The 25,867-nt window shown below is 43.2% G+C and overlaps 9 protein-coding genes across 9 annotated transcripts; 3 read left to right on the plus strand and 6 right to left on the minus strand.

Annotated features, from left to right (window-relative positions):
* Positions 1-515: 515 nt before the first annotated feature.
* VTP21DRAFT_3353 (uncharacterized protein) lies at positions 516-2,492 on the minus strand (the record flags this gene model as incomplete). Its single annotated transcript, XM_069393647.1, has 7 exons — positions 516-935; positions 1,002-1,224; positions 1,288-1,481; positions 1,547-1,616; positions 1,681-1,718; positions 1,793-2,103; positions 2,168-2,492. The coding sequence occupies 7 exons, from the start codon at positions 2,490-2,492 to the stop codon at positions 516-518; spliced, it is 1,581 nt and encodes a 526-aa protein (XP_069249357.1).
* Positions 2,493-5,404: 2,912 nt separating this feature from the next.
* On the plus strand, positions 5,405-11,067 carry VTP21DRAFT_3354 (uncharacterized protein; the record flags this gene model as incomplete). Its single annotated transcript, XM_069393648.1, has 12 exons — positions 5,405-5,554; positions 5,629-5,761; positions 5,831-6,068; positions 6,131-6,362; positions 6,423-7,172; positions 7,236-7,343; positions 7,414-7,692; positions 7,762-9,759; positions 9,844-10,375; positions 10,441-10,664; positions 10,732-10,899; positions 10,975-11,067. 12 exons carry the CDS (start codon positions 5,405-5,407, stop codon positions 11,065-11,067), a joined length of 4,905 nt encoding a protein of 1,634 aa, XP_069249358.1.
* Positions 11,068-11,503: 436 nt separating this feature from the next.
* VTP21DRAFT_3355 (uncharacterized protein) lies at positions 11,504-14,071 on the plus strand (the record flags this gene model as incomplete). Its single annotated transcript, XM_069393649.1, has 14 exons — positions 11,504-11,755; positions 11,839-11,852; positions 11,915-12,022; positions 12,099-12,223; positions 12,294-12,343; positions 12,412-12,452; positions 12,517-12,667; positions 12,730-12,794; positions 12,867-12,966; positions 13,026-13,070; positions 13,141-13,369; positions 13,450-13,607; positions 13,669-13,692; positions 13,751-14,071. 14 exons carry the CDS (start codon positions 11,504-11,506, stop codon positions 14,069-14,071), a joined length of 1,683 nt encoding a protein of 560 aa, XP_069249359.1.
* Positions 14,072-14,398: 327 nt separating this feature from the next.
* On the minus strand, positions 14,399-15,831 carry VTP21DRAFT_3356 (uncharacterized protein; the record flags this gene model as incomplete). Its single annotated transcript, XM_069393650.1, has 8 exons — positions 14,399-14,588; positions 14,665-14,771; positions 14,832-14,917; positions 14,993-15,133; positions 15,189-15,261; positions 15,318-15,501; positions 15,562-15,678; positions 15,740-15,831. The coding sequence occupies 8 exons, from the start codon at positions 15,829-15,831 to the stop codon at positions 14,399-14,401; spliced, it is 990 nt and encodes a 329-aa protein (XP_069249360.1).
* Positions 15,832-17,575: 1,744 nt separating this feature from the next.
* VTP21DRAFT_3357 (uncharacterized protein) lies at positions 17,576-17,937 on the minus strand (the record flags this gene model as incomplete). The annotated part of the gene is made up of 2 exons (XM_069393651.1): positions 17,576-17,691; positions 17,790-17,937. 2 exons carry the CDS (start codon positions 17,935-17,937, stop codon positions 17,576-17,578), a joined length of 264 nt encoding a protein of 87 aa, XP_069249361.1.
* A 1,813-nt stretch (positions 17,938-19,750) lies between these two features.
* VTP21DRAFT_3358 (uncharacterized protein) lies at positions 19,751-20,865 on the minus strand (the record flags this gene model as incomplete). The annotated part of the gene is made up of 6 exons (XM_069393652.1): positions 19,751-19,764; positions 19,826-20,018; positions 20,077-20,162; positions 20,241-20,256; positions 20,328-20,421; positions 20,492-20,865. 6 exons carry the CDS (start codon positions 20,863-20,865, stop codon positions 19,751-19,753), a joined length of 777 nt encoding a protein of 258 aa, XP_069249362.1.
* Positions 20,866-21,828: 963 nt separating this feature from the next.
* On the plus strand, positions 21,829-22,236 carry VTP21DRAFT_3359 (uncharacterized protein; the record flags this gene model as incomplete). Its single annotated transcript, XM_069393653.1, has 2 exons — positions 21,829-21,876; positions 21,958-22,236. 2 exons carry the CDS (start codon positions 21,829-21,831, stop codon positions 22,234-22,236), a joined length of 327 nt encoding a protein of 108 aa, XP_069249363.1.
* A 664-nt stretch (positions 22,237-22,900) lies between these two features.
* On the minus strand, positions 22,901-23,869 carry VTP21DRAFT_3360 (uncharacterized protein; the record flags this gene model as incomplete). Its single annotated transcript, XM_069393655.1, has 2 exons — positions 22,901-23,629; positions 23,705-23,869. The coding sequence occupies 2 exons, from the start codon at positions 23,867-23,869 to the stop codon at positions 22,901-22,903; spliced, it is 894 nt and encodes a 297-aa protein (XP_069249364.1).
* A 196-nt stretch (positions 23,870-24,065) lies between these two features.
* On the minus strand, positions 24,066-25,228 carry VTP21DRAFT_3361 (uncharacterized protein; the record flags this gene model as incomplete). The annotated part of the gene is made up of 3 exons (XM_069393656.1): positions 24,066-24,324; positions 24,403-24,601; positions 25,039-25,228. 3 exons carry the CDS (start codon positions 25,226-25,228, stop codon positions 24,066-24,068), a joined length of 648 nt encoding a protein of 215 aa, XP_069249365.1.
* Between the last annotated feature and the right edge of the window lie 639 nt (positions 25,229-25,867).

Genomic DNA, 25,867 nt, shown 5'->3' on the forward strand with positions numbered 1-25,867 from the left:
GTACCACACATAAGCTCCCCTTGTGTTTGAAGTGTTTTTGAAGGGAAACAACTGAGTTGTGCAAGCGGCTTACCATCCGCGCATTAAGATTTCGGGAGGCTTGTGCATTGTGGAATCAGAGACGGCGATTCCCAGGCGCCCACGTAGCCCCCACCGCCAACTAGGGCAAGAGGAGACAGAAGGTTTGCATAGGCCAAGCGCATCTGGCGATGCTGCTCAAGGGCTTATTGCTGAAGAGAAGCAACACGACTAACGCTTCAAAAAGATTTATTTACCACCCCGCCAACGCGGGATCCACGCCGTCCTCACATTATAGAAGGGTATTAATATACGGGCCACGCCTTGGAAACATAGAAATATTCACATTATTACAGATTGTACTTTATACACTACACAGGAGGGGGAGGGGGAATTATACAGAAATAAATAACAATGCATACAAGATAGAAACTAGCTAGCCGCTGAACACTAAATGAACACTATCCCGCATGGCGATGCTTATCGATCAAATTAGCTCATATCGATAAAGTCATGAAGCTGGCCATGTTCGCATTGAGCTCCTTCGTGGTGAGGGCCGGGCGGCCGGTGGTGTGGCGGCGAGAGGTTGGATTTACCAAGATCGGGGGAAACGTAGTCACCGGCGCCGATGCAGTGCGCTCTGAGACTATGGGTGCCGAGAGCTTTCGCTTTCCAATGGTTTTGCTGATCACCGACGACACGGTCGAGGATGCAACAGAAAACGTGGACGACGACGAAAGCCTCCGGTCTGCCTGATTCAGAGCCTGGATGGTTTCAGTGATCCTTAGCAGCCACTCACGCCGTTCGTCCTCACTGTTCGCGCGAACTAGAAGCGGTTTATCGGCATTTGCTGCGCGAATTTGGAGGCAGTTTGGGTGGCGAAGCTCGACCGTTGCATGCAGCAGATCGATCTGGGCCTAGAGAGTCAATGGATCAGTGAGCGAGAATGCGGATATATACGTCCGAATGAAGACAGCACTCACCTTGAATGTGTACGAGTTCTTGTTTCGGAATTTGGCCTCGATGAGCTTGTCGTTGAACAGGAAAAACGCTCTAGGCTCCACTAGCACGGTGTTGTTCACCCCGATTTTGTTCATGTTCCCCTGCAGGATGAGGCGCCTATGCGGGGCAACTAGGGGTTGCGGGAGGTTGGCTATTGACTTCTGAAGCTCCAGTACATGCCGCTGGTTCTCAGCGTCCCGAATTCTGTGAGTAGAGTCATTAATTTAAACCATATTTTTAGAAACTTCTTTATTAATGAATCCATACTTCTCATTAAGCTCCTCGGCAATCTGGGCCACCAAACTTGCGCAACTGCTCAGGTTGATAAAGTCTGGGTGGAGCGGATTGGTGAATTTGAGAAGGGCTTCAAGGAGGAGCTTGTAGCGCGGGATGCGCTGGATCGGCAGAATGAGATAAGACTCCAGGTTCATGTTTTCGAGCAGAGGGTTCTCATGGCATGCCTGTTTCATGACGATGGAAACTTAGCTTCCAATCCATTCTATATGCAAATAAGTAGAGAGCTTACATCTAAGAATTTTTTGAATTGCGAGTTTGGCTTCGTAAGTCTCTCAAGGGTAACGACAGCTTGTGGGAAACTAAAATAGAAGAGGTACTGATTAGCTGTTGCCTGGAATGTCGAGGAGGAATAAGTGAGAGTACTTTTTCAAATACGGAATGTACATTCGGAAAAACGGAATCTATCGCAGAAAAAATGGACCATCTTCATTAGAAAAGCATAGGCGGAGCGAGAAAACCCAATCCTTTAACTCACTGTTTTCAAAAGCAAGTCTCCTAGGATCTGCGCGGGACACCAAATACGCTGCCGTTCATTCAAGTCCTCAAGGAATTGTTCATGGAGCTGTAGAATTTGGTCAAAATTGGAGAAGATAGCTTGGAAGTCGTCGAGCGTTAGCACGCCTTTAGACTGCCCGAAAAAAGGGGTTGGGGACGGGTTGGAGAGTTTCTCGAGAAGCGGTTGGTAAAATATGTTACGAAGCTTACGCAGACCCTGCACATAGGCCAGCTCAGAGGAAAATATTTCGCGGACAGCCAGTTCACGCTTTTGAAAATTGATCTCCTCCTCTTTATAAAGGATAGATAGTATCAAGAACTAAACTTCAGTCTAGCATTGTTCTTTTTGTCTTACCGATGCATTGATAGATAGACGATAGGCTATCCTCATCAGAGTAGAGCGTGCAGAGCTCATCAACCAGGGCAAAATGCTCATGGTTCTCTGGAGCATAGGCTTGATGCATGCCGAGCTTGCTTGAGTTCTTAAGAAAGGGAGCATTTGGCAGCGGTGTAGAAGATATGGGTGAATCGACTTCATCGTAATATGGTGTGGTGGATGGATAGAGAGGCAAGTTATGATAGGGATGTGCCAAATAGGAGGAAGAAGAAGACGAGCGAAGCCTCGAGCGAAGCGAAAACGTTGGGGATATACTACGTGTCTCTAGAATGCTTTCGGCCATGGTTTCTTCTCTGATTGCAAAACCGTACAAAGTCTTTTAGACAAGTTGGAGGGGATGGAGATTTGGAATGTAGACGCACTTATTAATTTCCAAGTGGAAGGAATAAGTGGGCACAATTTTGAGAACAAAGGAGAAAGAGGGAAGAGCAAAGGGTTTGTAGTGGATTCAGGGAAAGAAAGCAAAGGAAAAAAGGTGAGAGAGAACACGTCGATCATCCTTTTTAAGATTTTTTGCTTTGGCGGAGGAACCGAGGGAAATGGAAAGGGAAACATGAGAGAATTTCATATTCTCCTACACAAAGGTTCATTTAAGATTCATATCATTATGTGAGTTTAAACTTCAGATTATTAGGTGAGCAATAATTTTGTGGGTGAATATTAGATAAATAGGCGTGATGATAGGCAAAACAAGGTTGCGGCAAAGGGTGAGTGGATGCAATGGCTATTCCAGGCTCCTATTTTACGTGATCTTCAATCCTTTTAGATTAAACGTTTTCCATTACGTCTGCGCATAGACACTTGCTCCTTCTTGATGTGCTGTCAAAAATGACTTAGCGGTGGGAGTGCTGAAGTCGCCCCCCCTCCCCCCTCTTTAGACTCGCTATCACGAGGCCAGACCTCGCTCTACAAAATTTGGACCCCTCGAAGCAGCTAGAGACCGTTTAGGTCTAGGCCGCTAGGGTCATTGTGCAATCCTATGACTCCTCCTCTAGCCGACAGCGCTTCGCTGATGCGGACTAGAGAGGTAGGAAAGTGTCTTTTCTCTCTTTTGGTATACACTATTAATTGCTCATCTGTATTACTTTATTTTTTACAGTGCACAATTTGATTTATTAATAATTTATCCGGGATTGGGTGTGTATTGATCAAAAAAATTCAGGAAATCCAGGAATCAAAAGGATACAGATTGATTAAATTAATCTGAAAGTTACTGGCAGCCTCTCAAGCGTAAATTATAGGGTCAAAATTAACGGAGAATTTCTAAAAGCTTATACGCAGGCATCATGGCTGATAATTAGGCATGCGCATATACCAACTTCATGCAATACCTCATTGGATCATCCCAGATCGATTGTAGGATATATTAGATACTGTATTCAGCTGGGAGTTTGAATTGCACTAAAGAAGAATAATATCAAAAAGTTCATCAAGATGCATCTATTTTTCTAAAAAGAGTGCTCTCGGAATTGGTATATATGGTAAAAATAAGAACTGGGTCATAGACAATGAAAATAAAATGATCGAGTATCATTCTCGACCATGCTTGTACTGTCAGAGAACTTTTCACACATTTCTCAAAGTCGTTTGCTATTTGTGCCATGGCTATTAGTATTCGTTCTCCTCTTACAATTTCCAATATAACTCATTGCTTAGACCCCCATGAATTGGTCTATAGGACTGCTGCCAATTTCATCTAGATATCCTTTCCATCTCGAACACTTTGATTTAGTCTCCAGCCGCTCAGTCACCATAGTTGTGTATCATGGTTGACAGACTGCAAGACTACGCGTATCAAGTGGTGGGCGCGAGACATACCAGCCAAGATGATCAGAAAATGGGGAAACTGAATGGCATCATATCTGCGAGCATTTAAGACATGGTATACTGTATAATCGGTCTCGCCTAAATGACTCGCTGATATAACTGACAATAGGCAACTTTATGTGTTGTTGTGCGTCAATATAACCTCCTGCTTGATGTCCAAGGGGAATATTAGTTCAGGCCGCCACGACTGCACATTGACATCATCCATGGAACTGCTCTATAATGATGACCTTGCCGGTCGAGGAAAATCAGCTCAACGAATGGTGCTGAGCATATATCCGTGTGCTGTTTACTTATCTATGGAGGGTTCAATAAACCATATGTTTTTTTTTGATGGGCACCACAAACGCAGTAAGTGGGTGCTGCTATACCAATGAAGTCCTCTCCAACTAGGACTTTCTTGGTGGTTCGAGCGATCCTACTGCTCCTTCCCACACGAGTTTAATCGAGAGCATGGGTCATATAGTCGGCAGCGGCTACCGGTGGCAAGAAAATGGATATTTAACCACACTCGACAGAGTGATGTGGTAGTTGCGGTATCCCATAACTCAGCAAGTTAACTGCACCCAACGGCATCTTCGCTCATTCGCACAAGCCAGCCCTGCAGTCTTAATTCCGTACTTTAACCTGTATTTCTCTCGGATTGGTGTCGTGAACTTTCGGCTACTCATTTACTCACAAAAGAACTGGAAACTACAATTGTCTCCCCTATGTCTCAACCTCGTGTCAAAGTTTGTAGGGACATTAAATGTGTGGAGCGCAAATGGATGGCCCGTGGTCTGTTAGCTCAGGTTGGTTATTCCAATTTCAGTCTGGTCAAGTTCATTTTAGAGAGTGATTTTGTATGGGCAGCCGACATTACTGCTATTGCAGTGCTGAGATCCGTAGCAAATGCAGTAACTAGATCGCCAGCCTTCTCAACAAAATTATTCTTTGGAAAGACTGAGACATTCCGAATATTCTATATACTAGTTTAATGAATATTGCGGAATAGCTAACATTGCAGCTAAATTGAGAGTGACTTATTTCTTTGGTATAAAGGACGTTTGAATTCTCATCATTGGTAGTTAATTTTGGATGATGCCGGAACGGTTATCTCATTGATATCACAAATATCAGATATCTAACTGATTTCAAGTAAGGAAAATAAAGTTTTTGATCCGGTTTCTATTTGCAGCCGAATCGAACTTCGTTTTGAAAAACATTGCCCATTGTCTGAGCTTTGTTGCGTTTCTAAACTTCGAGAACATCTTTTTCATTAGATTCATCCATCTTTCATCAACATCCGTTTAACCTTATTTTTCGTTTTCTTTTATTTAATTCTGTGTGTGAAGGGGTAAGAAATACTCGGTAAGGCGGGATCTAATTATGAACGGTTTTTCGCCGCTGGAAGCCTATTCTAAAGGCACCCGGGTGTGGTTTTCTGATGAGCGCGAGGGCTGGATTAGCGCACAAGTTACCACAAAATCAGTCACTGGAGATCGGCTACGACTCGAGTTCATTGACGAAAATGGAAAGGTGGATTGAAAGAAAAAAATTCGAATTTCTGGCATGATCTCAATCATCTCATCTGTCTATTCCTAATGCTATAGGAAGTCGTCATTGACACCACATTAGCCAACCTCGAAAAAACACAGTACGCTGAGCTTCCTCCACTGCGAAATCCACCCCATCTTGAGACGACAGATGATTTAACCAATCTCAGCTATTTGAACGAGCCAGCAGGTAATGACCGTTATTAACATGGAGATGGCGATGTTGTCATCAGGTTTCATTAATGCTCTACATCTTTAGTATTAAATGCTATTCGTACTCGATATGCGCAACGTAATATATATACATATTCCGGCATTGTTTTGATTGCGGTCAACCCTTTCCAAAGAGTGAATCTTTACGAATCCGAGATCGTACAAGCTTACTCCGGAAAGAGGCGAGGTGAGCTCGAGCCGCACTTGTTTGCTATTGCCGAAGATGCATATCGCTGTATGCTTCGAGAGCAGAAGAATCAGACTATCGTCGTTTCTGGCGAGAGGTATAGTGGATGACGATCTCTTTTGCTTGCAAACTCCCTATTAACCATTCTAAAATGAATAGTGGTGCGGGTAAGACGGTGAGCGCCAAATATATCATGCGTTATTTCGCCACGGCAGATGACCACGAAAAAACCCTCAAAAGATCTGTTCGAACACTCGATGGTATGTCTGCTGGAACAGGAATGTCTGAGGTCGAAGAGCAGATCCTAGCAACCAACCCAATCATGGAGGCCTTTGGTAACGCTAAAACAACGCGCAATGATAACAGTTCTCGCTTTGGCAAATACATAGAGGTAGAACGGCTGTCGGACCTATTTTCATCTTATTGTTCTAATTCAACTCACGTTTATTAGATCCAATTTGATGATGGTGCAAATATCATTGGTGCTAAAATTCGCACCTACCTTCTTGAACGCTCTCGACTAATTTATCAGCCGGATACCGAGCGAAATTATCATATCTTCTACCAACTCTGCGCAGGCGCACCCACCTCTGAGAAGAAAGCCTTCGACATCAGGAGCTATGATCAGTTTCACTATCTTCGTCAGGGAGGAGTCGCGACCATTCCCGGTGTCGATGATGCGCAAGAGTTCGAGACAACTCAAAAGGCCCTCTCGACGGTTGGCATCTCTGTGCAATTACAATGGCAAATCTTTCGCTTGCTTGCTGCTCTTATGCACATCGGCAATATTGAGATCACTGGTCGCAATGACGCTATGCTTGCAGAGGATCACCCGCACCTCACTATGGCCGCTCAACTCCTAGGGATCAATCAGGCGGAGTTCCGCAAGTGGATCATTCGTAAACAGATTACCACTCGGTCAGAGAAGATTGTAAGCAACCTGCAGCCTGCTCAAGCAATAGTGGTGCGAGATTCCGTGGCCAAATATATTTACGCCAATTTGTTTGAGTGGCTTGTCGGAGTGATCAATGAGAGCCTATCGCATAAAGATGTGTCCAATGTTAACACGTTTATCGGCGTGTTGGATATCTATGGTTTTGAGCACTTCAAAAAGAATTCGTTCGAACAATTCTGCATCAACTACGCGAACGAGAAACTACAGCAAGAATTTAATCAGCATGTGTTTAAGTTGGAGCAAGAGGTAAGCATTAAATATCAAAATACGTCCTATCTATATTTTTAATACGTGCTTATTATGTGACAGGAATATATCCGGGAAAACATTGACTGGACTTTCATCGAGTTTAGTGACAATCAGCCCTGTATTGAGTTGATCGAGAGCAAGCTCGGTATTTTGTCTCTTCTTGATGAGGTTCGTGTTATTTCTTTTCAGCGCTCATCGCAATGCATATTTAAATTCATTCGATATATATCTGCTATAGGAATCACGTCTTCCTTCGGGCTCTGATCAAGGACTTTGTAATAAACTCTTCCAACACTTTGGCACTCCTCAATACAAGCGCTATTTCCAAAAGCCTCGTTTCGCGAACAATTCTTTCACTATTAGCCATTATGCCCATGATGTCACCTATGATTCCGAAGGCTTCCTCGAGAAAAATCGTGATACATTGCCCGATGAGCACCTTTCGCTTTTGCAGAACACTGAGTTCGAATTCTTGAAGGAGGTACTCCTCAAGGGTATTGCTTCACAGCCTGTTGTGGTAAGTTGTCCCCCATAATATTTAAAACCTTTCATTGCACTCATGCAAATATCTATTTTTTCTCCTTAGGAACAAGCCAGCAAACGCATGAGTGTTATTGCCAAGAAACCAACTCTTGGCTCAATCTTCAAAGGCTCTCTCATCAGTCTCATGGACACCATCAACTCTACCAATGTGCATTATATTCGCTGCATTAAACCCAATGAAGCAAAGGCACCATGGGCCTTTGAACCCCAAATGGTCCTCTCACAGCTACGAGCATGCGGAGTTCTTGAAACCATTCGTATCAGTTGCGCAGGTTATCCCTCTCGCTGGACCTTTGAGGAGTTTGCCGATCGATACTACATGCTTGTCCACTCGCAATACTGGACTCAAGATATCCGTCAGCTCTGTTCTACAATCCTTAATGAAACCATCAAGGATAGCGACCGTTTCCAAATCGGGACCACTAAGATCTTTTTCCGGGCTGGTCAACTTGCTGAGCTCGAGCGATATCGTACCGACAGGCTACACCTATGTGCCACCGTCATCCAGAAAAATGTTCGTCGCTATCTCTGCCAAACAAAATACCTCCGTATGCGACAGGCTGTGGTGCGCCTACAATGTCTTACACGACGGATCATTGCACAAAGGAGAGCCAATACAATGCGGAAAGAACTTGCGGCTATCCGTTTGCAGCGGTTGGTGCGTGGATATCTTGCGCGGACGAGAAAGCAGCGCACCAAGAACGCTATTGTGTGCTTGCAAAGCTTAATCCGTGGTCGGGTTGCCCGCCGGGCCTACTCCAAGCTTAGAGAAAACAGAGCGGCTGTTAAAATCCAGAGTGCTTACCGCGGTTATCGTGTTCGCCGTGAATATCAAGAAACACGCAAGAAGATTATTCTGGCCCAATGCTGCATTCGCCGATATCGGGCACGGCGCGATCTTAAACGTCTTAAGCAAGAGGCTCGCTCTGTCAATCACTACAAGGAAGTCAAGTATAAGCTCGAAAATAAGGTGGTCGAGCTCACACAACTCTTGGCGGTGGAGCGTGAGAAGAAGCAAGAGCTAATCAGAAACACGAATACACTGGAGGCCCAAGTGCATTCGTGGGCCGAGAAGTGCGAGCGACTTGAGAAGCGCACGCTAGAGCTTGAACAACAAACACAGCAGCAATCTGTTCCCCTCGTTGAATTCCAGGCGCTCCAAAAGGAAAAGAACACCATCTCTTCGCAGTACCAGGAGTCTCTTGATCGAATCAAGGCGCAGGACGAGCAGATTGTACAGTTGAAAGCATCGCAGGACAAACTTCGCGAGGAAATCACAAAGTTGCAGGAGGAGCAGGAGAAGCAGCGCAAAGAGGTTGGAAAAAATGCAAACCAGGCCGATATTGTCGCCCAACTCCAAAAGGAGATTGCGCGGTACAAAGCCGAACTTGCGCTCAATGCTAGAGCTCCTCCTCAACCACGTCCTCAGCGTTCCATTCCTGCACCCGCTCCCTATGGTGAAGATAACCGCTCCACGTCCCTTGCGAGTACCCTCGTCGAGAATCACTATGAGAACGGATTCTTACTTAAGGAGTCCGGGGCTAATCACGGTGGTAATCGCCCCGCAGGAAAGGCATCCACTGGATTGTCCTCTGCAACCCGGCGCCTGCGCCGCAACAGCTCCGCCGAACCCTACGATATGCTCAAAGGTTCGGGTAAACCACGCACTTCCATGGAGCATGTCATCAAGGAGGCCGTGTTTAATCCGAAGCATGTCTCTACCTCTTTCGACCATCTGGATATGAGTAAGATTCTGCGCCCGACACGTCGTGCGGCGGATCCTGAAGAAGGCGACCCCGAGGGAGAAATCATTCGATTGCTGGAGGAGGAGGAGCCAATGCGGGCAGAGATTCTTGAAGGACTTATCAAGAACCTCAAGATTCCGATGCCAAGTGTACAAAACCCATCTTCAGCGAAGGAGGTGCTTTTCCCCGCGCATGTTATTGGCCTCACGATAACCCAAATGTGGAAGCTGGGCTTCTTGTCTGAGTCAGAAAGACTGCTTTTCAATGTGATGGATACGATTCAAAAGCAATGCTTGGTAAATATTTCTTCCTTTTTTTCATCAATATTGTTGTACCGTTACTTAACTATCCCGCTAATGATATTTCCCTCCTTCGAATAGACCTATCAAGGAGATGAGGCCCTGATTCCATGCGCTTATTGGCTTTCAAACACACACGAGCTCTACTCTCTTATCTGTGCCTCTGAGGAGGAGCTACAGCATCAAGCAAGCCTCACATCCAATGCTGGCATGCGAGCCTTTGGTTGGCATGATTTCGAGAAGCTTATTGCCACGGTGAAATACGAGATGCAGTGTCTCGAAGACAACATCTACCATGCCTGGCTTAAGGAGCTCAAGAAGCGCCTTGTGAAGATGATTGTTCCCTCGGTCATCGAGAGCCAATCGCTTCCAGGTTTCATCACCAACGACTCTGGTAGTCGCTTCCTCAACAAGCTGCTTACGGGAGGATCTCAAAATGCTTTCAGTATGGATGATATGCTCAATTTCTTCAACAAGCTGTGGCGCGCCATGAAATGCTATTACATCGAGCCTGCTGTCATACACCAAGTTCTGGCAGAGTTGCTGCGGTTAATTGGTGTGACCGGATTTAATGACCTCTTGATGCGAAAGAACTTCTGCTCATGGAAGAGAGGTAACCCACTCGACTCCTTTTCAATTATCTGAACAGTTCACTTACATTTATCCATAACCTTCTAGCAATGCAAATTCAATACAACATTACTCGCATCGAGGAGTGGTGCAAGAGCCATGATATGCAGGAGGGTACCCTGCAATTGGAGCACTTGATGCAGGCCACAAAGTTGCTTCAATTGAAGAAGGCAACGCTTCAGGATCTGGAAATCATCTACGATGTATGCTGGATTCTCACGCCCACACAAATTCAAAAGCTGATTTCCCACTACCATGTCGCCGACTACGAGGTACTATCCCATTGATATTTTACCGTTGTTTTTTTTATTGGTGCTAACAATGGTCTTTGTAAAACAGAGCCCAATTAGCCCAGAGATTCTAAAGGCGGTGGCTAGTCGCGTGAATGCGTCGGATAAGTCCGACATCCTGCTGTTGGACACAATCCCAGTTGAGGAGCCAGCGGCCGCTTTCGAGATTCCTGAACAACGTCCCTCGCGTACGCCAGAGAAATACCTTCCTTCATGGGTAATTTCCCTCCCTCTATTTACATTACAACATCAATCCAATATTGCTAACCTTAATTTTTGACAATCCTCACAGTTGAATCTTGCTCGTTTGCGTCGCCTCACTTACCTTTGTGAATTGCAGAGTGAGCTTGAGATGGCCGCAAGAGACACTATCGATGAAGAATGAATTTGATCGCATCTGGTTTTTTGGTTTCTTTTTTGCAGCGGTTTTCTTATTTTATTCGGGCAGGCTATGGATAGAAACTCATTTTGTTGTCATAACATTATTATATACATATAGCTTTTATTTGTTATTGTTACTACTTGGTAATTTCATTTATAGCCTATTTTATTTGATCCTATTCCTACTTCCCTTGAAATAGAAGGCCAAATGGAAGAAATAACTTTATGCTTTTCTTGAGTGTAAAACTTGTTTCCTGTTGCCACCGAACTCGCACCTCTCCAACCTTCGCAGCCAATCCACTTCAGTCCAAGTAGGCAGTCACATATCTTAGTTTAAAAAATGCGAGTTCGACGCGGTCCAACTCGTTCCTTGTCCTTTTTGAGCATTGGGTATACATTATTCACGAAGTCGTCCAAAAGCTAAATTATTTTCATTTCCCATGGTCACCCCAGATCGCAAACGTTCTCGCCTGCCCTCCAATAATGCGGTGGAGCCCCTGCCTCCAAAGCGCATGCAGACATTGATCGTTAATGCAGACAAGGAAAATACGCTTCACCACGATCACGAGTGCGCAGACGAAGACGTATGGGGGGTGCTCCGATCGATAAATCCGCAGTATGAGACCATTTATCTCACCAGGAAAAATGGGGAGGATGGAGTCTCAACTGGTTATCTGTTGGGCCGACATGCGGTACGCAATCTTCTTTACTATCCTTTTGGAATTCGAATGGATTCATTAACTCTACACATTAAATTTTACTTGCATCATCATAGGAATGTGATATAAAGTTGTGCCGATATAGTTTTTTCCAATGTTTTATATTTGGCTAACGATTTATTTATCCCATAGATTTAATTTAAAGCAAATTAGCAATAGGCATTGTCTCATTTATCCTGAGCATAGAAAAGCATTTCAAGATAACAATGAAGAAGCATGCGTTTATATAGAGGATATGAGGTAAGAAAAAAATTCGCATTTTTTAGCTTTAAGTGTAAGCATATATCTTAATACGGTGCATTTTTTCAATGGATAGCTCCAATGGAACTTATATCAATGGCAAAAAGCTTGGACGCAATAAAAGACATCAGCTCCGGTCTGGCGATGAGATTCAGCTGGCTGTCCACAACGAAAAAAAAGAAGAGTGGTTCGATGATCGCTGTGAGTTACCCCATTGCATTGGGTATTTTTTAATATGAGGTGGCTAATGCTATACTCGTTTTCTGCTTAGTTTTTGTATTTCAACTCCCCTGCCGTTGTTCTGCTGTTGGAGACGATAACGTATGTTAAGTCACAAGCTAATGCTCAATTCTCTTGATTCGTCCGTATAACATTTATTTTAATTACAGTCATTTTCGCGTCATTACGAGCTCATCAAGCATCTGGGAGAGTAAGTACATTGACTCGCAGGTGTTCTTCGTATAGTCTATCATATTTTTATTGTCGCTAATTAGGGGAAACTTTGCATCTGTCAAATTGGCCAAGCACCGGGAAACTGGATCTCTTCATGCTGTGAAAATTATTGACAAATACAAGTTTGCCGGCAAGTCCAAAATGACCGCAGCCTTGCAGCAAGAAGTTGGCATTTTGATGGGAATACATCATGTAATACGACTTTCCTTTCCGAGGTTTCCATTCTCGCTTTAATACCTCTGCGTTTTATTTAGCCTTGCATTATTCAAGTCTATGGAGTATTCGATGAAGAACGTTACCTGTTTATCATACTAGAGTTGTAAGTTGATGCTCTTGATTTCAACCATGTGAGATCTCCCTGTCTAATAGTCTTTTTATGCTATATCTTTAGAGCACGTGGTGGTGAACTATTCGATTATATCATTAGCAAGCGTAAACTCTCAGAACCTGAAGTTAGGCATATATTTTTTCAACTCTTCCATGCTTTAAAGGCAAGAAACTTTTAATTATGTTAAGTCGATGACTTGAATTGACTTGATTTATCCATTAGTATTTGCACGATCGTGGAATTGCTCACCGTGACCTTAAGCCAGAGGTGAGCGCAATTTAAATATAGCGAAAGCCGATTAGTAGTTTCCTAATTTTGTTTTGAAATAATATTCTAGAACGTGCTTTTTGCTGATAAAGATTTGCTTCACGTCAAAATATCCGATTTTGGTCTCGCTAAGCTGGTTGGCGAAAACTCGTTCATGGCTACTCTCTGCGGTACGCCAAATTATGTTGCACCCGAAGTGTTATCTCCCAACAACGTGCGCAGATACCACAAAGAGGTCGACATGTGGAGCTTAGGTGTAATGCTCTATATATGCCTATGTGGATTTCCTCCGTTTAGCGGTTTGTTGTCTAACTATCTTTTTCATATTCATAATTAATGGCTGATTTATTCTCGGTGCTTTCCCTACTGGTTTTGTCAGAGGATCTAGCTCCGCCGGCCTTACATGTGCAAATTCTAAAAGGCATGTATGATATGCCCTCGCCCTACTGGGACAATATCAGCAAAGAAGCAAAAGATTTGGTTAGGAAGCTCTTAACTGTTTCACCAAGCAAACGAATCACGGTGGAAGAGGCACTAGTATGTCTTCCCCTATTTACAATTCATTTTATTTATATGCTAATTTATGACACTACCTTAGGAACATCCCTGGATGAAAATGAGTGTAAATATCTGCTAAGAATTCACGCATTTGCGCCCTAATTATTTTTCTACCTAAATAGATGCACTCGGTTAATATTCCTCCTCCTACCGAGTTTCTGGAAGGTCTCTACAAAGCATTTCCACGCTCTGAGACGGTTGTTATGTCTAACACTCCGTCATCTGGAGAGAGCGGCTCGCAGCCAGTATTGATGTCCTCGGGCCAGTCCCCCACTCCAAACCTTCATTCTTCCTATACTCAGCTTGCTCCTTCATCCATCTACCCTTCGTTCGAAGGGGGCATGTCACAGGCACTTCCTAGCGGGTCATGGGATGAAACCCTGCCTGATGCGGTTGCCTCCTTAAATTCACTCGTTCTTGATATGGACGACCCTATGCAGTGAATATTATAATGTTGATTTTTGAACAATTTTTTGTTGTTTTTGCTCTAATATTTTCTTCTCTTGGTTTATACTTTTTCAAGTAGTTTCATATTATTTCATTCCCATTTCTATATCCCCGGTTATTATATACATAATTTTCCTTATTCAAAACGTGTTAAATATACCGAAAAAAAAACTTATAATATGAATACTCCAATATTTAACTTTCTTCCTCATGAACGATTTCTTCAATAAGTCTTGGATTTATTTGATGAATAAAATACGTGGTTGATTTAAATAAAGCTCGGTTAAAATTGGGGGGCCATTCGAGTAAAAAAAATAGGTACTTTAGTAAATCTGCCAAAGGCTGATGCGTTCATCCTTTCCGGCGGCAGCCACCCAATTTTTCGATGCCTCCCCCTCCTCTGTTGGCTCCTCTTGGCTCAGTACGTTGGTAAATGCCAGGGCATAGACACTCTCAGTGTGATAGGATAGTATGGCTAGTGGTTTGAACGTCTTTGAAGAGAAAATTCGTACTCTTCGGATAGTATTATTTCGAAAAAAAGTATAATTAGAGGCCACCCTTTTGGATGAAAAAAAGAAAGTTTGCTTACTTTCCATCCCACCCGGCGGTACCAAAAATTCGACCATCCGAGCGTATCTTGACATTGGAAACGCCAGCATGTTTTACCGTCAGAATACGCACAACAGGTTTGTCCGTCTATTTCCAAGTCACCTGTCATGAGTCAACCATCACCAAAATATTATTTGGTAAACCTACCTCAACAAGTGAGTACTTGACAATTTTATCATCTTCGCCGCAGGAGAGGGCCCAGTTACAATCACTTGACACATCCAATCCTAATGCTATTCACATGCACGCCAGTAGAACGTTGAGAGGAATTTCTTATCCATCACATATATGCAAAATCCAAAAAATACCTGTGCCCGAATGCTCCTTTACGGACCACACCTTTTCCACATTGTCCATTAATTTCCATAGAATTACATTGCCAGATTCGTAGGCGACTAGAAGAAGGTAAAAGCTCTCAAGCTTAAATAGACGAATTGCCATGCAGAGTCCTAGAGAGCAACATTAGGACATATATCATAACGAGATAGATTTTCAATGGGATACCTGTTTGCTTTCGTACATCCTCGCCGATATTTTTGAATAGTGGTTGCATCTCGTTAAAATCAAAAATATCAACCTACAATGAATGGTTAACAATTAAAAAGGCTACAGGTACACATGCGACAAGCTTACCACATCGGATCTTTCGAGACCAGGAAGTGCAATCAACTGTTGATTACTCCCTCCACAGCAGAGAGAGAAGGAGCAGAAATTGAGCGAGTTCACGGGTATTGTTCTTTGCGGTGAATTCATTCGAATTGGCTCGGACGCAGAATCTTCAAGCTCCCATACCTTCAACTTATTATCACGTCCTTGACTTTGCAAATAGATTGTAAAGAAAAGATTATATTTATATGTAAACGAATTATATCCATACCTGATAATAATCCCGTCCAAAGGCCAAACTGCTATAATTGAGTCTTCATGGCCTCGAAAACGGTGTAGCGGTCGACGTGTTTTTAAATTCCAAACAATAATATATCCATCAGCATCTCTAAAAACGCGAAAAAAAAAACATTAATTCAAATATCACCTAATTTGAATACAAAGATTACCCAGATATGAGATTCCTGTTGTCATTCGTAAATAATATTGTGTTTACTTGCGATGTATGACCTCGAAATACGTAGCTTGGTACTAGTGTCATCAAAAAGGTGCTCTGCAAGAATGCATCGTTAACTTTAACTTCATGTACTGTGACTTATTATTTTCATCCCAATTGATGCATGAAAATTTGCTGTACTTTCATTGTCCGTAGCAAATTCATTATCACAACTTATTATCAACGGAAAACTATAAGTAATATTAATTTTATTATTAATATAGAAAAATACTATAGAGTATTGCAAGGTATCTTTATATCAGTCAGTTGTTGAACGGGGTAGAAGAATATCTTCTTCTCGTTATCTTAGTGGCTCTTTTGCTTGCGTTATACAAGGAGATTGATGTTAATTGAGCAGAGGATGGAATGTTATATTTTCAATGCTGCAATTTTATGTTAAAATATAGGCAATTTCCAATAAGACAAATATCTTGTTCAAGGAAGCGAGGTCAGATATTGAAAACTGTTTAGGAGCTGAGAACTGTGAAACGGTTGATTTTTACTAAGGTTAGCGAGTTTCTACAGAGAATGCGGGGACTTGAAAAGGCAGAACAGCCGTATCAAATGATGTTGGCGATTATGGAAAGGGTATATGGAGCTGAGGGTCTTGATATTGAATATACTCTGCAAAAGTTAGCAGATTTTTACATTATTCGTCGAAATTGCAACTAGGCAGATCAACTATATCAAAGAGGTGATGTATAACAATTTAAAAAATCCCTAGATTGGTATTCTCAAATATATAAACACCATATACATTAAAGTAATTTTGATATTGAAAAAAGGGTTATAAAATTGAATACTCAAGCTCTTAAACTTGCCTTAGAAATTGTGTATGAAATTTTTATTTTTCACTTCTTATCCTTTCATATCATCATATCAAACTATATTAAGGTGCGTTAAAAATAGCAAACACGTCTATTTATGCTCTATTTGACTGTCTTTATGGACTTGTAAAAACTTGATGTTGGATTAACTAGAGAATTACAGTTGTATACTTTGGTATGTAAATGAAGGGTTTTTATATATTCGCACGTCCGACCATATGACGCATTTACAACTTTCAAGATCCTATGCCGATATTTACGGGCAAAGCCAATGTAAACATATTGATAGCCAATTTACAAAAGAAGCCTACTTTTTTTACACAACCTTGAATTCACTTTACTACTATTCAGCGTATTACTCATTCCTGTCAGAAATAATTAACATTGTAATTCTCCATGGATTTTTCGTTAGCATCCAAAAAAATATTACACACGCTTGCATTGAAGTTTCGAAAAAGGGGCTTTTTCCTGTCTTTCTGAAAGAACGCGTGGACAACCTGCAGTTGGCTTGGGAGCTTGAGGTGCGCACAAGCTACAATATTTATTCACGGAACCGCACCTGATCCCAAGTGTAAGGGAGAACTTTTTAGAAGTAATCCTTCAATCCTTAAGGTGATCCAAGTTGTAACACCTTCTGGAAGTTTCTTCATTAGGTGTGGCAATAAAGTGTTGGAAGTAAGGAGAACTGCAGCAAGTGAAGCATTTATTTTAAGACTTTTTTTATATCAAGTAGCCTTGATTTTTTTCACAATAATAAAAAACTTATTTAATTTTTCGAGCGAGAGAATATCTTTTACCTTCACTTTTCATATCTATTTCTTACCTGACTTTGTTTAGTTCTTTTAAATAGTTTCAGTCAATAGTTTTCTAATTCTTCTAGCGATTCTTTATTATTTTTTAAACTATTAATAATAATGCTCTCGTCACTTTACAGTTCTGTTGACGCAATTTACTCGATCGATTCACTCCACGCTCTTTCGAAGCCACTTCAGCATGCGTCGCTCCACGCTTACATTCTCGCCAGCTTCTCTGCGCAGATTTCCTTCTTTATCCTTTCGCTCCACCTGCACTAAAATACCTGTCGAGGGACCAATCAAAGCACCACATTTTGTAAGAGTACTGTGGGAAGCACTGCAGCTTCAGCGTTGATCCACCTTAATTAAGGTGCTGTAGTACTTCTCAGAGTCTGATCATCCACCAATAGGCGTAATGGTCTCGACAACGCACTTCTAACATTATTGGCCTGAGACAGGTTGAGTGAAAGGTATGGGGTCTGAAAGATGCATTTGCACGTTCCCCTTGTCTTCTCAGCGGCAGAGTCCATCAGCGCATCACCCAAAGAGAAATGCGTAACCGGTTTGATGCTCTATATTTCCGCATGCACCCAAACGACTCACCTGGGCACAATTGAACATCACTACGACTATAAAAAAGGCCTCAGCAGGGCATTCGCAGCACGCTCTTTTCTACCTACAATTTGTTTCGCCAGTTGATTTCTCACACCGTTGACAAAAGAATCAATCGCAAACTTACCTGCAAGTGGAATCAACCAAAATGCAACTTGTAAAATTAGCTGTCAGTTTCGTGGTTGTTTGCGCAATCCAGCTGTTTGCATCGGCAAACGTGATTACAAATGATGAAATTATGAAAAGGCAGAGCGCAGGTAGTATCTAAGTTCGAATGCTTGTAGAACGGTCAATTCAGACTAACTCGCACTATTGATTATTTGCTCCATAGATATAACAGGTAAACATCGCTCAATCATGCCATAGCCAGGAATTTATTTGTATGCTAATGGACCATGCATCATGTCATTTGTGCTTTTCGATTACCCTAAATAGAAGGCAACCTAAGTATTGTTAAATGGTATAATATGATATTTCTTTTGAAGACTAACGCAGTTATGTTCAGTTATGTCAGAGACCCTACTCCCTGCAAATTCTTTCTTTCAAAAAATAGGTAAAAGACAAACTTGTCCAAGTGGCTTCGGCTTGTGTAGTAGTGGAAGGTGTTGTCCAATCGGAGGCGATTGTTGTTCAAACCAAAGTTGCTGTAATAAGGGTTCGTATTGTTTGAAATCTAAGGGAAAAATCGGTTGTTGCCCGAATGGTAAAACGTGCGAGTAAAAAGAAATATCTACGCAGTTGGTGTATATTGTTTATAATGCTATGTATATAATATAATTTCACTACCACCTAGGCCATTCAACAATTCAATCAGGTAAAATTTTAATAAATCATGTCAGGAGGAGGTTCTATTTTTTATTTTACAGAATTGATGAAACAGAAAATATAATCAACATCGTAGTGAAATATATACATAAATGCATATTTGAAAGAGTCACTCAAAAACATAGTGTAATATATCATATTACAGCTATTTTTCAGGCATATAGCAAGTGTGAGCAAAATCGTACTAGTAAAGAAATAGGAATGATAAAAAATGTTAAAAGCTATGACAGAAAAGGGAAAACTTTCACATATTCAGAAAATGGTCTACATATTGATTGAGTTTGGTTGTCATCATATATCTTCTATCAAAAAATATAATGATTCTCCGAGGAAAAATTGTATAGAAAAGCCAATGTCGGGTTACCGACCATAAGCTAGTTGTGTAATCTTCGCTTGTCGACAAGTTCACATATTGTAATCCTTGTGGATGATAATGATGATGGCATTACTAATAGGTGCAAACATTTTCCGAAGCAATACAAACGTCTAAAAAACACTACTCGATCGTCGAAGCAAGATGGTGGTGAAAGGGGTGAAAGTTATATTCAAAATAAAATGACACCATGGTTTGTATAATATTGAGGAATAATAATTTTAATTACTTTTTGCATTTATTTAGCGTTCTATTTTCTTTTTTGCATATACATTATTTTAGCTTGCTTGTCAAAAAAATTATAAAACTTATTTTAATGACAGCTTACAGATCCTTGTTCAGTCTTTCCGCAATTTGAGATAATCATAGCTTTATACTTTTTTGTCCTTGATCAAAGTTTGTCGAAGAAAAAACAGATAAATATTATTAAGAAAATGGATGTATATACAAGAGAGGAAACAAAGAAAAATATCACATTTTCAAAAAAAAAAAACTTACAAATCATGACATACATATTGAATCTTTTTTGAGTGTCACCAAATATCACCTATAAAATAAACTGAGGTTATTCAGAGGAAAATTGTATAGAGAAACCACTGCCCACTTACCGATCATGGGCCAGTTGGGTAACCATCGCTTGTCGACAAGCTCCCACACTTTGCGTGGATCAAAAAGCTCAATGAATTGCTGGTCCATGGATCGGCTTTTTGGGTGGCTAAAACGGCGATACTCATCAAAAATGGAGGTGTGTGACCAATGTTGGAGTTTGCGAAGGCAACCGATTAGGCAGCCAGTGCGGTGCTGAAATCATTTGCGATTAATAGGTGCATGTAAAGCACACAGTAATAATATTGCTTACCTTGCCCTTGTTACAGTGAATAAGAATAGGGTGATTTCTACGATCTAAGAGGACGGCCAGAGCCGCAGTGATTTTATCTTCAGGAACTATAAGCAAAGCGCATTCCATTATTAATATTTAACTGAATACGTATGAAACTATCATACAAAAAGGCATGTACTTACTGTGTACGAATGGTTCCTATGTGATATGGATTCCAATGATAAATAGTCAAGAACAAAGGCATGCTTCTAAATAAAAATTGAAAATACCTTATTTCCTGGGATTCCAAACTGAAAGAACTGAATATCATTCTCCTTCAAGAACTTCATGTTCTGGTCAGGGTATTCCTCCAATATCAGAGTGCTATCGGGACAAGAGATTAATCATCACCGTAGTACTTCCCAGATCAGATCAATGAGGTTAGGATACGCACAGTATGCTTTTCAGCCCCAGCTTTTTCAGAAATGAAAAGTTCTTTTTCTTGGGCATGCTACTGCGGTACACGTAGGGCGATACCATGCTGAAGTTCTCTGGAGGTATCAAGCACTCCTCAAAAAAGAGATCTCCCATAGCGCTATCGGATATAGAGAATAGAGGCGGGCTGGGAGCAAAAGACATGGTCGTGATGGTGGTACCGGAGGGGCTATGTGCCCCCATCACGAAGCGACGAGAGCCTCCACTGCTAGTCGAGGGCGTTGGGATGCCATCGAAGGATTGGTATGCACTATTCGTAGAGGGATTAGTCTGAGATTGATCGGAGTGATTGTGTGAATTGGGAGGCTCATCGTCCTCTTTGAATATAGACATGATGTACTGAGCTGAGGGGAATGACGAATGGTCGATCTATCGTGCAAGCGGAGAAAGGATTTTCTACTTTCACTTTATCAAAACGCAAGGACATGCCAATCGGTGTATTAAAGTCTAAAAGATATTACACGTGCCCCCAGCCACGAAATGGATCAAAATAGAGATGCGCATACATCGAAGTTTTCGATGCGATGTTCCCAAAAAAATACGCCACCGCCTTGTACTTCAATCTGCAATTTGGCGAGGGAAAGAGGCGCTCCATCGAGGGAGAAAGCTATCTTAAACCTTGTCTGATTCGAACCAGCAGAAAATCTCTCCGTTGGTGCCGATTCCAAATCTTCGTATAACCAAGGGCAAAACAGGCACAACTGACGAGCAAGGTACCTTACCCGGGAGCCCTCCTCTTGACTGAGGAAATGCTAACGAAAGGAAAAGGCCAGCGATCCGCTTCGCACTTTGCAGACTCTAGATATTGCAGGTTCGCACCATTCAAGTGGTCTCCTCTGGATGGAAAATTGATTGTGCGGAGGTTGATCGTTAGGGCACCGCCAGCAGCGAGCTTCATGATCTGGGGACTCTCTCAAGCAACTCTAAGATTTCGCGATTTTTAATATACCTGTTCAATATCGAATGGCCACGCCCAACGCGACACAGAGATACGGACTCCCACCAGTGCTCCGGTCGTTGTAAGAGGTTCCAGAGCCCACACTTGCCATTTTCCTCTCTAACAAAAGCCAGAGTTCGGGGCCCCCTTCTTCAGCGCTAATAAGCCCCTTGATTCTTTCTCATCAGCCCCCAGGCTACCGTCTCTGGGGCCGCTCAAAGCTAAAAAGCCATCCAAAAAAGCAATGAAAGTGAATAAAGCTGTTGGGGTGGTGAAGCGAGCCTTCTTTTTCCCTCTACATGGTATAAAGTTCGACTTCCTCTTCATTGCGCATTCCATACATTCTACATCCCAAAAGCATGGATATCAACTGGTGTCTCGTGTGCGAGAAGAAATTCAACAATCATGTATGTTCTCGATCCCCTTTCTTAATGCCAAGACACTCGTGAGCCTAACCCTCTCCTCTCTCTTCCGCAATTTACCGTTAGGATGACGACCTCGCCCTCTACTGCAGCATCCATTGTGCGCGTGCCGACTCTCAGCATTCAAGCATGTCCTCATCCCCGCTCTGTTCCCGGCTGCCCCTCGACTCTTTGTCCACGATTGGCTCGGCTTCTCCTTGCTCTACCCCTCCTGCCACCATCGTCGACACTCCCATTCTCAATCCACGGCGTCGCTCTCTGCAACAGCAAGTCGCTTCGCCACCCTTGCTCTCGTTAACAGCATTATACCCACTGGCCGCCACGAGCTTCCAGAAAAAAAGATAGATGTTACTTACCTTGATATCGATTGACTTTCGATATTATCCTCTTTCTCCCATCCATTCCCTTCATTCCTTCAGTATATCCAACTCGACTTTCTGTACATACACACGTACCTATCTATATAGCCAAAAGCAACAAAGTGGGCAAAAATAGCCTCTGATTCTCCCCTAAGCGGTCTTGCCTTGATATATATATATATACATATTTATTACTCTATCTATACCGTTTGTTGTCCACATTCCTTTTTGTCATTGGAACTTGTATTCTTGTGAAAAGATGAAAACATATATACACAAATATATTAAATAAACTGTGTAAAGCATTCATAGCATGATCAAAGCATATAAAACAAAGTATTACAACCTGGATTTTCTAAAGAGGATTAAGCATATTGCAAAAGACATTAAGAGAGGGATTAGGTGAATTCCTCGAGAGGAGATGTAGGTTAAAAATTAATGTGGTAGAGTGAAATGGGAATAGTTCCAGGAGAGGAAGTAGGAGCTATGAAATAGAAATATACAGTGCCAAGAGGCCAAGGGGAGGGAAGATGGATAAATATATAGATAGGACCATGATAAATAACAAAGGGGAGAAATGTACACAAAGTTATTTGTCAAAGGATAAATGATCTCTATAAGCTTGGGAGGGAGGGAGGGAGGGAGCTATCTTAGTACGCTTTTATCGGTGTCATAGAGGCAGGCAGTATCCAACTCCGCAATGAGTAGAGCGTGTCCCACATCGAGTCTACAATATCTTGAATCTGCAGCACCAGGGTGTTGACGAGATGGTCGATTGCTTTCTGGGTGCATTTCCCCATACGCTTGAGAAGGAGCGCACCGAGCTCCTCGAAGACGAACTTCACCAGGGGCAGGGCAATCATTGGTGCCTCCTCAATGGCCCGGAGCGTCTCGGTACGCTCGTTCAGGAGGGTCTTCGCATCGTATATGCTCTTCTCAGACCAGAGCGCTGTCAACTGGAGCATTTCAATCCGCGAGACAAGGATTTGGTCGAGCTGCAATGCATGCAGCACCCACACCGCAAAGTGGCCGCAATTGACGGTGATAAGGCGGTACATTTTCTTTCGCTGCTCCTGGGAGTCATTGGTTTGGTCGACTTCCATTACTGCGTTGGCATTATCAGTGGTCATTGCTTGTGGGACTCCGTCGCGCTCCCATTGATTAATGAGCTGTTGCACCCAGAGGTCTATATCTTCACATTCAAATCGCTTGGTGCCGACAAGGAGAGGGCACTTGCGACAGGGATCTCTCCACGATTGATCGGGTGGCAACGTGCTTTTGGTCACGCGGGTGACACCCTTGGATATGACAAAGTAAAGCGTGTTATTTTGGTCATTCCATGTCACACCCCATTCCAATCGGTATAGTGTCGTTTGTGTCTGGTGAAAAATAATTAGGGCGGATGTTAAATCACTATTCTTGGGTGTGGCGAAAAAAAGGCTATGAATGCTTACCTGCTGTTTGAACTCGAGCATCACATATATATGCTGCAAATAGGGGATAGCAGCAGCGATATTCTTTGGCAGAATCGGGATGGGAAGCGGCTCGCAGGCATAGTAGGCGGACAGATGCACGTCGTTGCATCGGCCGCCCTGATGACTAGACTTTGCTGTTACCATAGGCGTAATGCGGGAGAGTGAAAAGGGGAGGAATAATAAGGGTTGATGCACGGGGGTACAGAGATTAGCAAATGAGGAGCTGCTAGGATGGCGGCTGTTTAGAGTGTGGAAAAACAAAAAAGGAGAGGCGAAACTCAGGCATGCCCGATTTTTATATTAAGCGGTTTTGGGTCTTGGCTAAATGCTCGCTTTTAATTTAGCCAAGTTGCGTAAGCAGTTCCCTGGCAGCAGCCGACGCTTTTGACAGGCGTGCTTTCATGTGAAAATCCGGGCGCCGCTGATTGGGTGGGATCAGGCTACGTCGTGTTGGATCGAATTTCGGCACAGTCGGCCGGAGATCGGGACAGCGGCGGCTCGACTCATAGGGCAGGGTCGAGCCGACGAGTCCAACACTACAAGTGAGGAGGGAGCGCTGCGAGGGGGGAAAAGGGGCAACGGTTTCGTCCGGGCAGACCCTAGCACTCTCGGCCCTTCCTCGCCACGCTGCGTGATGGCAATCCATAATTAAGGTGCGAGTATCTACTCTTCGTTACCAATGGGAGGCCATTACGTCTACTTGTGCGCGCTGGGCCATTGGCCTTGGAGCCTTCGTCCACGTATTAACCACCAAATTAAACGGAGCCGCACTTTCACATGAAATTTCTCGAGAATTCGACCGCGATCCACGCTGGATACGTGCCTCGACGAGGGCCAATCGCCAGCCCAGCCAGAGTGGGGACCAAGGAATGTTGACTTCCGTCACATCAAGGGTGCGGATTTGATTGGGTTTCGGAACGGGCGCGATGAGAGTTCATGAGCAAAGGCACGCCCGAGCTCGAAAGAAGGTTGCCCCAAACATGTCGCTAGCAGCGCAGCATCGTGTCAGCCGGAGAAATTTCCTAATCGCGGCGGTTCCCTCTCGTCTCCGGCCCCATTTCTGGGCCCTCTGCGGCTGCTTTTGGGAGACTGAAAAACTTCTTGAATGGGCACGGTCGGAGATAGCTTATCTTAGCCCACCGCGAGGCTCAGCTTAGGGCAAGCGCGGCTTCTCGGTCCAGGAGCATGCAGCTTCCTCTTGCTAGACAATTGCGGGAGATCGTAGCCTTTTCTGAAAGAAACGTTTCATACTATTCTTGCCTCGGGGCGGGGTTTGCATCAAATAGGCAAGGATTCATATTCGAATTTGAAACTTTCTTTGTCGATTGCTGGGCCGACTTGGAGGTCCGTCACGAGCTTGTGAAAATGTCTCGGCTGAAAAATGGCCATCGTCCAGGGCGAGGATTGATAATACGATTGAGAGACAACACCCTTTATGACCTGGCCCATCGAAACCGAGAGAGCCTGGCTGTGCTGCGCTTGGCTGGCCGCTCCCTTCCACATGGTTGCCTTTTGCAGATGTCAAAGAATTCGACTGAAACGTGCGCGGCGCTAATATGAAATGCTGCTCGATTCAGACAGCTGCGCCGCTATGAGCCTGTGAAAAAGATCCCGGCTGGTATCGAATAGACTGCGGACGGAGCCTGAGATAAGGCACCTCTTGAGGATAAAACTATTTCAATTGGCCTGTAGAGCATGGAATTAGAAGTCAAAAGCGAAGTATCTCTGCACCCGAGCATTTGGCGTATCTTTGGCCGGTAGGGCGTGAAAGGGGGCCTAAGCAAGGCGCCCACCCTCTAGCGTGGCCACACAGGGGCATCGGCTAAATTGAGCGAGGCTTCTTCAGCATCACTGGGAAGATATTTTTCCAGGATTTTGTAATGAAAAGGGTACCTCAAAACAGGTGATATCATTGGCCTACGCATCCATAGTAAAGGGGGTTTTATCCTATTTAGAAGCGAATTTCTAACTAAGATCTTTATGGAAATCATGTTCTGATAGTCCTTCTCTCGATGGGCATACTTCATACCCTCTCTCCGGACATATGCTGTCGTCCTCGTGAGCTTTATTAAGGGTATTCACGCTTCTGGCTGCCTGGCCTACTATCCCTTGGGCTAGAGGGCAATAATGTATCGATATCCC

Source organism: Calcarisporiella thermophila (genome assembly GCF_041956535.1).
Source record: "Calcarisporiella thermophila strain CBS 279.70 unplaced genomic scaffold VTP21scaffold_17, whole genome shotgun sequence".
NCBI lineage: Eukaryota > Fungi > Calcarisporiellomycota > Calcarisporiellomycetes > Calcarisporiellales > Calcarisporiellaceae > Calcarisporiella > Calcarisporiella thermophila.